Source organism: Oncorhynchus mykiss, chromosome 12 (genome assembly GCF_013265735.2).
Source record: "Oncorhynchus mykiss isolate Arlee chromosome 12, USDA_OmykA_1.1, whole genome shotgun sequence".
Lineage (NCBI taxonomy): Eukaryota > Metazoa > Chordata > Actinopteri > Salmoniformes > Salmonidae > Oncorhynchus > Oncorhynchus mykiss.
The window spans coordinates 80,772,270-80,788,820 of record NC_048576.1 but is presented as its reverse complement, the minus strand read 5'-3'; the positions used below and the strand labels follow the sequence as shown (position 1 = coordinate 80,788,820).

Here is a 16,551-nt window from a genome sequence, read left to right as displayed (position 1 = left end):
AATGGAAAGTAATTCCCCCTTCACCCCCCCCCCCCCCCACCCCACCCGACACACACACACACACACACACACACACACACTCGTTCTCTCTCTCTCTCGATGTTATGCCAAATAATAATTCAAGCCCATGCCTCCAAATAAATCAATGTATGTTTTCTGCTGCTGACGTGTGCATGTCTAATGGGCCTGTTAACAACTGTCCCGCCATGCCAGACTGCCAGTTGGAGAAATCATCCCGTCTTTCACTTGAGGCAAATCCTGTTACCAGCAGAATACCAATCCACTGCTGTGACGCAGGTCTTGCGTCTGGACCCGCTCAGATGAGGATGAATCAGACCAAACCAAAATGTTCTGGAGGCAATCCGGTTAGAAGTGCAGTGGAGAGGGATCCTAACGTAGTGGGAAGCCTGTCCTCTGTGTCCGTTTAGAAATGGATACTCATAGAAATATAACAAATGAAAGCCGTTGCCTCGGGCACATGCTCTCCAGTACTCTGGTCACATTCACAGCCTGATTTAGTGCATTTGGGGGGAAAAATGTGAGTGGATGCAATTGCCTACCTGTCACAATAGTTTGAAATATGTGTGCATTGCTATCTACAAATGAACAGCACACCAATTCTCCACCCTCACATGCCAGCAATTTGCAATTTACTAATAACGGTAAATGCTGATTGTGAGAACGTGATTCAATGCAAAAACGGAAATTCTGAACTAGCCTATTCAGCAATGAAGTGGCCTACTCTCAGACTCTAGTCTCTGGCTCACTCCACATAGTCACAGCTTTACACTGGTTCAATGTCACGAAGAACCACTGAGGATGGAAAGAGCTGCCAGGGCAGATCACGGTCAGCAGTACACTGTAATCTTTATGTGGGAATACTTTACTGCCTTGCCATGGTAGAATTCTGCTGTGACCATGAATCAAACTCTCTGAGACATCTTCTCTGAGACCACCACTAAAGGCTACTCCCACTCCACACTCATGATCACTTGTCTTGCACGGTTGCCTCTGACATGGACCTGCTATGGGTCAACCTTGCTTGACCTGCCTGTCTGTGAATTTCAATTACATTTGTTATGTAAATAATATCCTTGACTCACTTATTCATTCCTTGAGTAAGTTTTACAATCTAAATGCATGCCTTGTTCTGATTCAGAAGTTGACAATGACAATTCAAACGCCATGCTTTGGCTACTCTTTGTCCCATGGGACATGGTGGTCTAGAATGTAATAGGCCTGCTTTCAGTACCATTTTGACTGCTGCACTAAAGCATCCATAATATTGGCATCATTTCAAAAGCCTATGTCCAAACTCCTGACCTGTCAATCACTTGTCCACCTGTCCATATCCTGATGCAGTCACCTTTACCCTGCCTTCATGTACATATGTACCCACTCTATGCACATTGACCTGGTACTGGTACTCCCTGTATGTAGTTCCATTCTCATGTATTTTAGTTGATTCCTCTTGTGTTTCTATTTTCTATATTATGTTTTAACTCTGCATCGTTGGGAAGGGATCATAAGCAAGCACTTCATGGTAAAGTCTACACCAGTTGTATTCAGCGCATGTGACAAATACAATTTGATTCGATTTTGACACCTGCCGATACCAACACTTGTTCCACACACATTTGTAGGCTATTTAAACGTCCTGGGTCAAATATTACTCAAATACATGACATTATATCTCCTCCACTGGTTTTTTACTTGTTTATTCCCATTGCGCAAAGAGAGAGAATGTTGGGTATCTGTATGGAGACAAGACCCCCTCCCTCCCTTATGTCGCGCCGCTGCTGCTTCGCTCTGCTCTCGGATTGGACCGCCGCTGCGGAGGGCTGGCGTTGATGCAGTCTCGCTGCCTGGCGGTAGTTGCATCTAGCAGCCGTAGGCCGACAGAAACAATAGGGCAAGACAGTCTGACAGAGGTACTGACGAAGCAGACAGAAGCACCAGCAAGGTGATATTATTGTGCGCCGCTGTGCATATTGGCAACAAAGCGTTGAATCTGCACTATTCAGAGACACGATTTTGCACTGAAAATCAGACCAGTCCTGTAACGGTTTATCCTGCTATACAAGTAAAGTTTCTGCTGAACGGAATGACAGCACCAGCTCTTGCATGCAGCGCAATCTGAGAGGTAAGAGACATTGATTGATAACAAGGAATCATCATTGTTGGTTGGATCATAACAATTTCAATCAATTTATCAGTGCTTTTATTTGGATTTTATATACCTGCTTGTTGATTTTGCATAATGTTTCACACATTCATTATTCCTGCTGGTCTGTTTTCATCCCGTAATGGCATGTTTACAAGCAAGTCGATGTGCTTTAACATATGGTTTAGAATTAGCTTGGTGGTTTAAATTGTGTGCTTACATCTCTCAAATTGTTATTTGTTGTGCATTATTGTCTTACTGTAACCTATTATTTAATACCTCTACGGCATCGTAACATGTAGCCTGAGACCAGTATAGTCAACAGTAGGAGAAGGACAATGGGTATGATAGCCTATGGCTGAAGCCATTTGGCTTGACAGCATCATAGTGAAATAGCCTTCCAATGAATTGCAGTGATATTTATGTCTATTAATAAATACCTGTGTAGAAGGCCATTTGAAATGGATATGATGTGCTCAAGTGCTACATCTGTCATTGTAAACTGTTGTGTGTTGGTGTTGATGTTCCTATGCTCCTCTCCTCAGTGCCTTATCTGTTTGTCTGTTCACACACACACACACACACACACACACACACACACACGCACATTTACCTTTTACACAAATTATTTTTCTATTCTTTTAACACCTACAGTAAAGTTCCATATGAATCCTCCATGCTGCTTGTAGACACAACATGTCCTTGTTCTCGTCAGACGCTGTAGATAATAGCGTCTGACGATAATAGTGTCTATGCTTTGTCTGTGCTGGGACATGTGATCCAAAGACTTGTGTGTTCTGTGGTCACTTAGCCAGAGCGTTCAGAGGATATCTATTCTAACCTTTGCCTTTGTCATCTCCATCTCACACTGGCCATACAGCAGTGTGAGGTGGAGAAACAGCTGTAGCATTCAGAGCATATGCAAACTATACTCTTTGTGAAGTGTCCCTCACTGACCATACTGTAGATGTAATGGGGATCATATTCAGATACTCAGCATTACCCAGAGCAGCAGGTTGGATGGCTTTCCTCTCAGACAGAGAGTGACAGTGTTATGTAAGCAATGTGAGTGAAAACAGTTGACTTTGCTGTTGGTGGAGGTTGGAGAAACCCCTCTGGGGATTTTGAATGGTTTGTGAGAGACAACAGAAACCCATCCCTCTCTTACGACGCAAACTTAATTCTAGATGTACCGTTATATCATTCAAATTGTGAGCTTTGTGATTTGAGAGCTGCTGGTTTGGGGGCATTGTGGGTGTTTTCTTACTGGCACTCACCTGTTTGTATTTGACAATAATATGCTAAGGGTATCAAGGTGCCAGTCTGTCTGGCGTTTCTCCTTGACTGTGAGAGGAAACAACAGTGGCACCCAGTTCACCTAGTCCTTGGGATATAGCCAATTTTACCAGTGGACAGACCCCAGGAGAAGGACTTCTGCACTGTTCTATCTTTTGGTCTAAATTGCTCACTGTTACAACACCAAATAAACCATGTTGACCCTTATTATTCATAGGTGTTATGAGTCATGACAACTAAAGCACCCTCCACACAGGCTGACCTATTCTGCACATTAGTTTTGGTACTATGCAAACACACAAAACTATATTCACACCCCCTAGCTGTTTGGAAATGTAGGACAATGTACTTTTTTGAGGATGGCAAAATGGGCTGTGTTAGATTCGTTCAAACATTTACAGCAAATTGAGGCGAATGGCCCCCACTCCTCAGTTAAACAAAGAAAACAGTACATTGGCTGGATGTTCTGTTTGGGTTTAGGACATACTCCAACAGCCTGCCAACATGGTCAATGGCCCAGGTAATTGAACTATCTACCAGACCAGCAGAACTCAAATTGCAATCTCACTGCATCAACGGCCTTTCGTCCAGTAAAGCTGTAGTAGGACTTCTCTAAGTAACTGTGATACCTTTGTTAGAATACCTACTGCACTGAACAGCAACACAGAGGACATGCTATGCACACACAATCAGCTGTAGATGGATGCTGTGTTGCATCCATGGAAGAATACATTTTACAACATCAAAGACCATGTCACAGTTTCTATTTGAATCTAAATGGCTAAGCAAGACAAGGCAGTGAACGTGTGTTACAGAGGACATGGGACACATTTATAAGAGTGCCAGACTCCTCATTTAATCATGGACTGGGCGGCAATCATCCACATCGTAACTGTGGGAGACAGGTAATGCCATGAAGAATAAATCACAAAACTGTGATCCCATTTCACAGTCAGTCTCTTGATTTGTGTAGATTTTGACATGTCAATCAGTCATTTACATTGTTGTTTCCCCTCTAGAAAATCGTACTTAATCACATTAAATCTTACTAACAAAGCTTGATATTCACAATTTACACTGCATATCTACAAATGAATCACTCCGGCTCATGTTACAGTGATGGTAACATTTTGTAGGTGGATTACCTCTTTACTCCCAGATCTATTGATTAGACATTAGACATTATTATTAGGTGTAAATACTCAAGAATGGACCTTGGCAGGCAGCATTGATCAGCTGGCCAAGGCAGCTCTTGCTGTGCTGCTCTTTCTGTTGTGTGGGGTGTGTTTGTGTGAGTGTAAATGTGTCTGCGTGCACGTGTGAGTGTGGAGAGCAGGAGGCAGATGACCATTTCTCAGCACTTTGTGCGGGTTGTCACGTATCCTACCTATAGTCACATAGAACCCAGACTGTAAGTCAATATCCCTGGCATCGCCAGCAATTAACTACAGCCTGTCTGCCTGTCTGCCCTCTATGAGCTGTGAGCTGCATGCAGCAAGGCGACAAAAAGGTCCTCAGTGTCCAGGCCTCTTACTGCACTGCTCAGCCCCTCCCCCATCTGCAGTACTACCCAGCCCCTCCCCCACATGCAGTACTGCCCCTTGGGCCCTCCAGTCACCAATCCTCATCGACCACCTTTTCTCTAGTGCTTTATGCAAAGACCAGCGTCACATGGGGATACAGAAGGAGGAGGGGTGGGGATGAGGGCTGTGACTCAAGGTACACCAGTCAAACTGTGCTCCATCTGTGCTTTGAATAGAGATGAGCTGAATCACATTGAGGAGAGACATGGCACGGTGGTCACAGTGCTCTATCTGTGTGACAAACAGAGCTTGATGCTCCCAGAGGTCCTCCTGGGAATAGCGATGGCATGAATATTCCGGGGACGGGGACTGGGGGCAGGAAGCGGGGACGGGGTCTGGGGGCAGGAAGCGGGGACGGGGACTGGGGGCATGAAGCGGGGACGGGGTCTGGGGGCAGGAATATTCCGGGGACGGGGACTGGGGGCATGAATATTCCAGGGACGGGGACTGGGAGCAGCGAGGGAGCGGGCCTGGTGGCTGCTGTGGGGCTGAGTCAGGGCTGCAGCAGAGGAGAAGAGCTTAATTACCACTGTTTGACTCTCCTTTCATCTCCAGGCTCTTTGATATGACACAAACCATGCAGAAGTGTGTGTGTGTGTGTGTGTGTGTGTGTGTGTGTGTGTGTGTGTGTGTGTGTGTGTGTGTGTGTGTGTGTGTGTGTGTGTGTGTGTGTGTGTGTGTGTGTGTGTGTGTGTTTGAGGCGCTGGTTCATCTTCATATGTAGAAGAGAACCGAGACTGGGCTGCCTAGGCTGTTGTGTGTTTTAATAACCTTGTCAGTGGGATGCTGACTCGACTGCTGCTAGTAGTCATAGTACTGCTTTGATGGACAGCCAGCTGGCTCCCCTGTTGAAACAACCTCCTCAGTGAATTGTCACACATGTACAATGCACAAACTCACAGAAAAATAAGTGCACACACACACACACACACACACACACACACACACACACACACACACACACACACACACACTGTGGAACCGTCCCTGAGGCATACACAGATGGACTATCCACAGGATGTCTCTCACATCCTGTCTCATTCAACACATTCTTATCTTCATTAATGAGAGATGGCACTATTCTGCTGTACCATCAGGGCCGTGAAGTTCATTCAGTCATTCAGAGATTTGTCTGCCCTGGGTGATGAAAGAAAGGATATTGCAAATGAGTGTTTCTTGGCTTGTCGTTACATGGTCTTGGATCAGACGGCCGACTGAAACAGATCTGCAATGAGCTGAGCTGACAAAATTTCACCGGCAGGCAAGATAATGAAAGTACCTGTCAAGAATGAACCACTGTTTTCGCTGTGTCTCTCCTTTTCCATGCAAGTGAATGTTGAGTTGATGCTCGGAGTAATTTGAGGCTCAGACTTAGACTAAAGGTTTTATGGATCTCACAGAACTCTAACAGGAGCTGTGCCTTCCAAAGTTTTGTAGGGCACAGAAGAGTAACAGAAGAAGCATAGCCAAATGATCTGAATCCAGAGTGCGAGTGACTGATTAGTGAAGTGGAAAGGGAATTAGCTGTCTCTGTTCTTTCCTCTTCAGTGGTTGTGTGTTTCCCAGCACTGTTCTCTGGGTGGAAACTGAGGCCTGTGATCTCGGTCACTTGAAAGGGGCTTCACACAGCGGAAAGTAGATCTGTGTTTAACGCAGGATGCAATGGTTACATAAGAGCTTATTTGTCTCGGATACAAAACACTCATTGTCTTTGATGTTGTCGATAAGCGAGGTGTGTGTCTCTCTGTGTGTAGAGAGAGGTGAGACACAAAAGCCATTGGTGTATCCACCGTTTTCACTGTATAGGCTACGTGCCTATCTCTCTTTAACCTTGCATTCCTTCCTGCTCCTCCTGTTAACTTCTTTAGGAACAACAGCAGTCACCAGATCCCTGTGCTCCAGGCATCTCTCCCAGGCAGAATGAGCTCCTCTCCCCATGGGTCCCACGGGTCTGGGTCCCGCGCCTCCATTGACATCCTGGAGGAGCTGCAGCTCATTGCTGCCCAGAACCTGGAGAAGCTAGACATCAGCAAGTACTATGAGGTCATCAGGGAGCTGGGTAAGGGTACCTATGGGAAAGTGGACCTGGTCATCCACAAAATCAGGGGTGAGTTTGTCTCTGATGGAAGCTACCTGCGCCATTGAGAATAACCAATGTGTTATATTCATGTCAGTTGGTCTATTCCAGACAGACCACCAACAGAGCTCAACAAAACAGAAACATTGCTTGCTGATGTGAAAAGAAATGAAACATTCTGGGGTTTTATATCAGTGTTTACAATCAGAACATTTCGATTCACTCCAGATTCCATCTAAAATGTGTTTTTTTTAACATGTTTTCCACGGCCACAGTAATCTTACACATCTTTGAAGTATTTAGATCGCTCCACTCTTTAAAGAATTCATTTGTGGACCATAATTACAGTGAATGCGACGTCCCTAGTTTCGGAATAGCAGTGAAGCACAAACCCCATCCAGATTGCTTATCAAAATGACCCATTTTAGCAAATCTTTTCAACCTTTGTGACATAAAATGCAAGACAAAATGTCAACCATCTGCTCAGTACACTTTACAGTCTTATTTAACTAACTCTAAAGTGTGTGGGGGGGAGCAAATGACCCTCCTACATCTAGGGGAATAATGACATACACAAGCCACCAAAAAGCACAGTTGTCCTCCGCTCTTTTATAAAGCAGTGAAAGGACACACCAACTGGATCTATCCAAAACCCCTATCACTGGGTTGTCATTAGACCTAAATCATGTCCAAAACCACTATCACTGGGTTGTCATTAGACCTAAATCATGTCCAAAACCACTACCACTGGGTTGTCATTAGACCTAAATCATGTCCAAAACCACTATCATTAGACCTAAATATTGTACAAAACCACTATCACTGGGTTGTCATTAGACCTAAATCATGTCCAAAACCACTACCACTGGGTTGTCATTAGACCTAAATCATGTCCAAAACCACTACCACTGGGTTGTCATTAGACCTAAATCATTTACAAAACCACTATCACTGGGTTGTCATTAGACCTAAATCATGTACAAAACCACTATCACTGGGTTGTCATCAGACCTAAATCATATCCAAAACCACTATCACTGGGTTGTCATTAGACCTAAATCATGTCCAAAACCACTACCACTGGGTTGTCATTAGACCTAAATCATTTACAAAACCACTATCACTGGGTTGTCATTAGACCTAAATCATGTACAAAACCACTATCACTGGGTTGTCATTAGACCTAAATCATGTCCAAAACCACTATCACTGGGTTGTCATTAGACCTAAATCATTTACAAAACCACTATCACTGGGTTGTCATTAGACCTAAATCATGTCCAAAACCACTGTCATTAGACCTAAATATCACTGGGTTGTCATTAGACCAAAATCATGTCCAAAACCACTATCACTGGGTTGTCATTAGACCTAAATCATGTACAAAACCACTATTACTGGGTTGTCATTAGACCTAAATCATGTACAAAACCACTGTCACTGGGTTGTCATTAGACCTAAATCATGTACAAAACCACTATTACTGGGTTGTCATTAGACCTAAATCATGTACAAAACCACTGTCACTGGGTTGTCATTAGACCTAAATCATATCCAAAACCACTATCACTGGGTTGTCATTAGACCTAAATCATGTACAAAACCACTGTCACTGGGTTGTCATTAGACCTAAATCATGTCCAAAACCACTACCACTGGGTTGTCATTAGACCTAAATCATGTACAAAACCACTGTCACTGGGTTGTCATTAGACCTAAATCATGTCCAAAAACACTTACATCCAGGCTGTATCACTACCCGCCGTGATTGGTAGTCCCATAGGGCGGCGCACAATTGGCCCAGTGTCGTCCGGGTGTGGCCGGTGTAGGCCGTCATTGTAAATAATAATTTTTTCTTCATTGACTTGTCTAGTTAAATAAAGGTAAAAAATATTTACCCAGCTCTCGGATCCCACGCTGCCACTATATTACATTCCCAAATTCAAACATTTGACGTTATCAGCTCAGGACATAAATAATGAGAAGATTTCTTGCCGTCAGAGATGTGTTGAATAGTATTTATATGATGACTTCTTAATCATGCTGCTGTGTAATTAGGGTGGCTGTAAATTTGGATTAGGGTGGCTGTAAATTTGGGTATAATCTCAGATTAGGATGATTCATAGGGGAGACCAATCTTTATTTTATAGTTTGATGATAGCTTTGATAATGCTCACTCAATCCATCATACAGGTGGATATTAGCTTGAATGTAGAGCTGTCGTTCTGGAATAATTCATTGCATATCAGTCATCATGTGGGATTACCACAATTCAGCAAAAATGTATATTAGGAGATCAAATCATTTTGAAGCAAGCTATCAAAACAGTTCTTCACTTTCAAATCTGATTTAGTTAGAATTAATATTCACAATTTCTCTGGGAGTGAATATCCATCTAAATCTCTTCAAAATGTACAGTACGTTCAATTAATATTTAGTGTTCACTTTTGTATACAACTATAGAGAGACAATATTTGTTATCTTCTATTTGCAGTGCAAATATTTTCCCAATACAATTTTTTTTTGTTGATTTTAATAGTTCAACATTCCGTTTTTAGTTTTAGTTTAATTTATTCACACAAAAAAAGACAATTGAAAGACAAACAGTGACATTAACAAAACAAGGTAGAGTAAAGATGTGTGCAGGTGGTTAGAAACCCAAGAGGACTTTTATGAAAAAATACACAGTGCATTCTGAAAGTATACATGTTGTGTTACAGCCTTATTCTAAAATGGATTAAATAAATACAAATCCTCATCAATCTACACACAATACTCCATAATGACAACGAGAAAACAGTTTTACATTTTCTTTTGCAAATGTATAAAAAATCTAAACAGAAATACCTTATTTCCATAAGTATTCAAGACTCTTTGCAATGAGACTTGAAATTGAGCTCAGGTGCATCCTGTTACCATTGATCATCCTTGAGATGTTTCTACAACTTGATGAAAATGATTTGGAAAGGCACACCGGTCTATGTAAGGTCCCACAGTTGATAGTGCATGTCAGAGCAAAAACCAAGCCATGAGGTTGAAGGAATTGTCTGTAGGCTTCTGAGACAGGATTGTGTCAAGGCACAGATCTGAGGAAGGGTACCAAAAAATGTCTGCATCATTGAAGGTCCCCAAGAACATCATTCTTAAATGGAAGAAGTTTAGAAAGACCAAGACACTTCCTATAGCTGGCCACCAGGACAAACTGAGCAATCGGGAGAGAAGGGCCTTGGTCAGGAAGGTGACCAAGAACCCAATGGTCACTCGGACAGAGCTCCAGTTCCTCTGTGGAGATGGGAGAACCTTCCAGAAGGACAACCATTTTCTGCAGCACTCCACCAATGGAAGCCACTAGATGGAAGCCACTTCTCAGTAAAAGGCACATGTCAGCCAGCTTGGAGATTGCCAAAAGGCACCTAAAGGACTCTTAGACCATGAGAAACAAGATTCTCTGGTCTGATGAAACCAAGATTGAACCCAAGCGTCAGGTCTGCATGCTCACTACTTTATGCTCTGACCAGAGCTGAGGTGATGCTATTGAAGAAGCTTCTCTTTTCCCCTGAGCTCACAGAGCCACTGTGGCACCAGGGAGAGACAGACATTGAGGCATTTCTATCTGGCAAATTTCCATCTCCTAGTCTTGACCTTGTCCCCTTCCCATATTTCCTCTGCTAATTTCTGTTTTCCTGTCATTCGGGGAAATAGGCTGTGGTCGGTAGAAGGTTCTGAGACGTTTCCTTCCAGATTGCTCTGCGCTATTCCTCCCAGACGACATAATCCATGTCACGCTTCCTGTGTCTTTATGTTATACACTGCATATACCAAACATTAGGAACACCTTCCTAATATTGAGTTGCCCCCCTCCCTTACCCTCAGAACAGCCTAATTTCATTGGGGCATGGACTCTCAAGGTGTCGAAAGTGTACCACAGAGATGCTGGCCCATGTTGACTACAATGCTTCCCACAGTTGTGTCAAGTTGGCTGGATGTCCTTTGGATGGTGGACCATTCTTGATACAGCCGGGAAACTGTTGAGGGTGGAAAAACCCAGCAGCGTTGCAGTTCTTGACACAAACCGGTGTGCCTGGCACCTACTACCATTCCCCATTCAAAGGCACTTAAATATTTTGTCTTGCCCATTCACCCTCTGAATGGCACACATACACAATCCATATCTTCAATTGTCTCAAGACTTAAAAATCCTTCTTTAACCTGTCGCCTCCCCTTCATCTACACTGATTGAAGTGGATTTAACAAGTGACATCAATAAGGGATCATAGCTTTCACCTGGATTCACCTGGTCAGTCTGACATGGAAAGGTGTTCTTAATGTTTTTTATACTGAGTGTATATGAATCACAAGGGTTTACAGACAGGCAAAGGAAAAGCAGCTCCCCCTCCCAATCATTGGCTCTAATTTTATTAGTGTTGCACTTACTGGCTCTATTTCAGTACGTGTTTACTGAAACACTTTTGTATGTAATCACTTTCAATTTACTGCCAAATCCGCTGCATCAAAGCTGAAGTGCCCATGCAGCCCCATCCCCTCCCCTCTGTAGGTAAAGAGGATGGTGTCGTGACTAAACTATTCTGACAGAGGCTTTGGAATATTTATAAATATATTTATAGATCACTCCCTCAGTGAAAAAAATGTGGTCTTGGATGAAATCCTGTAACCTCACTAAATTGAATTAATCCCAGACAGGTTTGGTAATTAATATCAGTTTAATTTATTTACAAGCCTAAATTTGGTGCAGCTAACTGTCTCATAGAACTCACAGAACATTTTTCATCCAGTACTGTACATTATGTTCTAGGCACTAAGATGGCTCTGAAGTTCTTGAGGAAGAAAACAACCAAACTGAAGAGCTTCTTAAGGGAGTACAGCATCTCTCTCTACCTGTCTCCCTGCCCCTTTATCATCAACATGTTCGGCATTGCCTTTGAGACAGACGACTACTACGTCTTCGCTCAGGAGTATGCCCTGGCAGGAGACCTCTTCGACGTCATTCCCCCTCAGGTGTGTTCATCTGCTGTTACAATAGAAGGCTCTCAACATAATGTCTGAAATAGGAATAACATAAAAGCAATTTTATTTCCAGCTGAAGGATAATGTACAGATTCAACATAATAAATGTTCATGTGTAAAATTAATGTGAGATATCGGTGCTGTATATCTATTTTTAGAAAAAGCTCAGATAGCAACATAATCCAAGTCATTATCTAACCACTCGTCATCCATTGAAGACTATTTATGGAAAGTTATTTTCTACAACTAATGTAATACCTGATAACCCCTAGTCAACATGTACAGTGGAGAGTTACATAAAATCCTTGGCTTATTGCCAAACACACATTCTCACGGACGGCTTAAATATTTTACTTGCTGGTGGATTGTTTGACCTCAGTGTGTACTCGTCTCTGTTTAGGTGGGTCTTCCAGAGGCGGTGGCTAAGCGTTGTGTCCACCAGGTGGCCATCGCCCTGGACTACCTGCACTGTAAGAAGCTAGTCCACCGGGACATCAAGCCTGAGAACATCCTCATCTTTGACAAAGAGTGCCGTAAGGTCAAGCTGTCAGACTTCGGCATGACGCGGCGTGCCGGCTCCCCAGTGAAGCGTGTCAGCGGAACCATCCCGTACACGGCACCGGAGTTGTGCGACGCCTCTCAGCACGAGGGCTTCTGCGTGGACTACAGCACTGACGTGTGGGCCTTCGGTGTCCTCCTCTTCTGCATGCTCACCGGCAACTTCCCCTGGGAGAAGGCCCTGCCGTCGGACGCCTTCTACCAGGAGTTTGTGCGCTGGCAGCGGCGCCGGACGGGCACGGTGCCCTCTCAGTGGCGGCGCTTCACAGACGAGGGGCTGCGCATGTTCCGCAGGCTCCTGTCCATCGAGCAGGAGCGCCGCTGCTCTGTTAAGGAGGTTTTCAGCTACTTCAACCACCACTGGATGCTGGACAATGAGTCGGGCAGCAGCAGCGTTGCGGGAGGAGGGTCAGTGGGCAGTGGGCCCCAGGTGGAGCTCAGCTCGTCGTCATCTGAAGAGGATGTACTGGTGGACAGGCTAAAGCAGCAGAGCCTGATAGAGCCCATGGGCGGACACTACTCCTCCACCGGCTCCCCCTCCTCCACCAGCAGCTACGAACGTGTCTCCCGTGACAACGGAGGGGCCGGACGCATCTTGGTCGCCACGCCCATTGAAATCTGTGTGTAGAGATTGGCTATGTGCACACACATACACACACACTAACATACGATGGTCAAATAACAGAGAACAATCTTCCTGGTTAAAGGAAGAGGTGGAAGAACAGCCTGGTCTCATAGACTAGAAGTAACATCGTAAATGTAAATCCTCGACACTGAAATTATTATGATATGTTACTTTTTGTAAGGTTACATAAGACAGGTGGTTACTTAAGGCAAAAACGAAAGTTGGGTGGTTGGTCAGGCGTATGACTCGAATGTCTAGCAACCAAAAGGTAGCAAATATGAATATCATCACGGATAACTCTAGCAACTTTTGAACTACTTACTACTTTTTAGCTACTTACCATGTTAGCTAATCCTTCCCCTAACCTTAACCCTTTTAGCTAACCCTAACCCTAACCCTGACCCCTAACCCCCAGCCTAGCTAACGTTAGCCAGTTAGCTAAAGTTAGCCCCCTAGATAGAATTCGTAACATATAGTATCTTTTGCAAATTTGTAGCTTAATGTACGTTTAGAAAATTTGTAATATATAATACGAAATTTAAATCATTATATATCATACGAAATGGGTGATGGACATCCACAAATTATACATACCATACGAAACGAAACGTAGCATATCATGCTAAATGGAGTGTCACGGATTTATGAACAGAGTAATACAAAATGCTCTGAGACCAGGTTGGGGAGAAAGGAAGATGAGGAAAAATGATGGTTGGTGCTTGAAGGAGGTGGTTGTTTCACTATAGATTCTGACAGACATTCCTACTGACGATTAACTCTGAGGGAATGACAAAAGACAATCACAACCAGTACTGATTACTGAACAGATGTGTGGGCGTCTGCAGGCATTTATTGATGTATTGTACTGTAGCTATATTCAGACTAAAATGTACAACAAGATCGGACAGAGACAACAAACATGTGAAGGACAAAACAAGCTTTTACAGAATAGCAACATAATGTCCTAGTAAGTTGTATTGGAGCTCACCAGATCCTATCATAAAGCAATATGTTCAAGCAACTTCTCTGCAAAAAATGACTTCTCTGATAAATGGCTCATGGAATAATGGAAGAAATTAAACCATTTTGAATCTGATGTAATTGCACCAGTAAAAGATAATTAGAGAGTGTTGGCTGTCATTGTGACTTTTACCATAGTGCAATGTGAACCAATGGTACTATGGTGTGTTTGTATTGTATACCCTTATGTTCTGTGGGTATAAGAGCTTTATGTAATGTCGTTTTTGTTAATATTATTTATTTGAGTCCTTGATTTCTGAACATATATTTTTTCTATTTATTTTCTAAAGTAGCATTAGAGATTTGACTTGTTTTATACTTTACGTTTGCCAGTGTTTTACTGCTAGCGCAATTTAAGCAGCTATTTTGAAAAGGGAAACTGCATTTGACCTTCCCCCATAGCAATGTCATATAATCCCATGGAACTGCTTTTCATCTCATGTGAATGGATTATGTTGATGTTGGCCATTACCTCTTTAGCAGTAGCTATAGTGCATTATTATGTCAGTCCGAGTGTTTAGTTCACCTCCTCTTGTCTGCCTGCTATGCCTGCTAGGCCTGGTACACCATGACAGTAATGCAGTAATGGATAAGAACACCGATGCTGACTTTAGGTGATAGCCTGCAGTAGACATAACCATTAGAAGCTTAACGCTACTATGGTTTTACTTTACTTTATTGACTGTTGTGTCATGGTGACATGAGGACGAAATGTTCATGTTTTATGTAAAGCATAAAGTGGTTTCATTTAGAGTTTTCTCAGGTATACTCTTTATAATGTATTATACCATATACACACCATATACATCCTCTTTTAGGGATCATTTAAAACCTCCAGCTGAACCTACATGTTCTGTGGGCATGTCGTACCATAACTCATTTCTTATCTTTTAGCTTTTAACAGTAGGTAAAAAGGCAGAATCCTACAAATGAATTTCTTTGACTGGTTTTTTATTTTATACATTCGTTTGGCAAATGTGTACATGCAGATGTCAGATGAAAGCATCAAAGGATGAATGGATGAGCATTTTCTTAATTGCATGGTTAATAAAGAAAACGTGTGAAATCAGCTCGTACAGTAATTGTTCAAGTGAAAAATATGTGCAAAAAAATAGTTGTATAGTGAAATTTTGCTGTGGCACAAATTTGCATAATTTGATATTGTTCTCAAAACAAAATCCAGGGCTGAAATAGCAAAAAAGAATTGTTCCATTGTATTTGACGTGCTGTATTTGTATAGGCTTCCATCACAAGATCACAGACGATGTAGTGGGACTATGGGGATACTACCTACATGTCCACAAGTACGTTTGGGATGTGACTTTAATTATTTGTTTTATTTTGTGTGGCTTACCTTTGAAATGGAAACAATATAAAAGGTGGAAAACAGGATGGGATACTGGATATCATGTCCACCATGGAAAATCTGAAATACATGAGGCATTTGGGAGAAATGCACAACAGTTCATTTTAGAATAGACTCGCCTCTCTCTGTGTGTTGTGTTTTTCAGAAATGTTTGCATGAATCAATATTGCTCTGCAGGAACGCTGTTGAAATAAATCTCTAGAGTGAAAAGTTTCAGTATTTATTTTTCTGCCACTGGAGAAAATACTTATTGTATGTTAACACAAGCAAACACACTGGGCCCTGTTTCCCCCTCTGCCACACCCACCACCCCCTCAGAAACACACTGGGCTCTGTTTCCCCCTCTGCCACACCCACCACCCCCTCAGAAACACACTGGGCCCTGTTTCCCCCTCTGCCACACCCACCACCCCCTCAGAAACACACTGGGCTCTGTTTCCCCCTCTGCCACACCCACCACCCCCTCAGAAACACACTGGACCCTGTTTCCCCCTCTGCCACACCCACCACCCCCTCAGAAACACACTGGACCCTGTTTCCCCCTCTGCCACACCCACCACCCCCTCAGAAACACACTGGGCTCTGTTTCCCCCTCTGCCACACCCACCACCCCCTCAGAAACACACTGGACCCTGTTTCCCCCTCTGCCACACCCACCACCCCCTCAGAAACACACTGGGCCCTGTTTCCCCCTCTGCCACACCCACCACCCCCTCAGAAACACACTGGGCTCTGTTTCCCCCTCTGCCACACCCACCACCCCCTCAGAAACACACTGGGCCCTGTTTCCCCCTCTGCCACACCCACCACCCCCTCAGAAACACACTGGACCCTGTT

The 16,551-nt window shown here is 43.4% G+C and overlaps 1 protein-coding gene across 1 annotated transcript; it reads left to right on the top strand.

Annotated features, from left to right (window-relative positions):
- Positions 1-1,857: 1,857 nt before the first annotated feature.
- LOC110538585 (serine/threonine-protein kinase SBK1) lies at positions 1,858-15,924 on the top strand. The gene is made up of 4 exons (XM_036938659.1): positions 1,858-2,143; positions 6,912-7,150; positions 11,934-12,136; positions 12,546-15,924. Exons 2-4 carry the CDS (start codon positions 6,964-6,966, stop codon positions 13,329-13,331), a joined length of 1,176 nt encoding a protein of 391 aa, XP_036794554.1. The 5' UTR covers positions 1,858-2,143; positions 6,912-6,963; the 3' UTR covers positions 13,332-15,924.
- The last annotated feature ends 627 nt before the right edge of the window (positions 15,925-16,551 follow it).

Coding starts and splice junctions, on each gene's coding strand:
- LOC110538585 (XM_036938659.1), top strand. CDS start 6,964: ATGAGCTCCTCTCCCCATGGGTCCCACGGGTCTGGGTCCCGCGCCTCC. Junction 7,151..11,933: donor GGTCATCCACAAAATCAGGG/GTGAGTTTGTCT, acceptor ATTATGTTCTAG/GCACTAAGATGGCTCTGAAG. Junction 12,137..12,545: donor TCGACGTCATTCCCCCTCAG/GTGTGTTCATCT, acceptor GTCTCTGTTTAG/GTGGGTCTTCCAGAGGCGGT.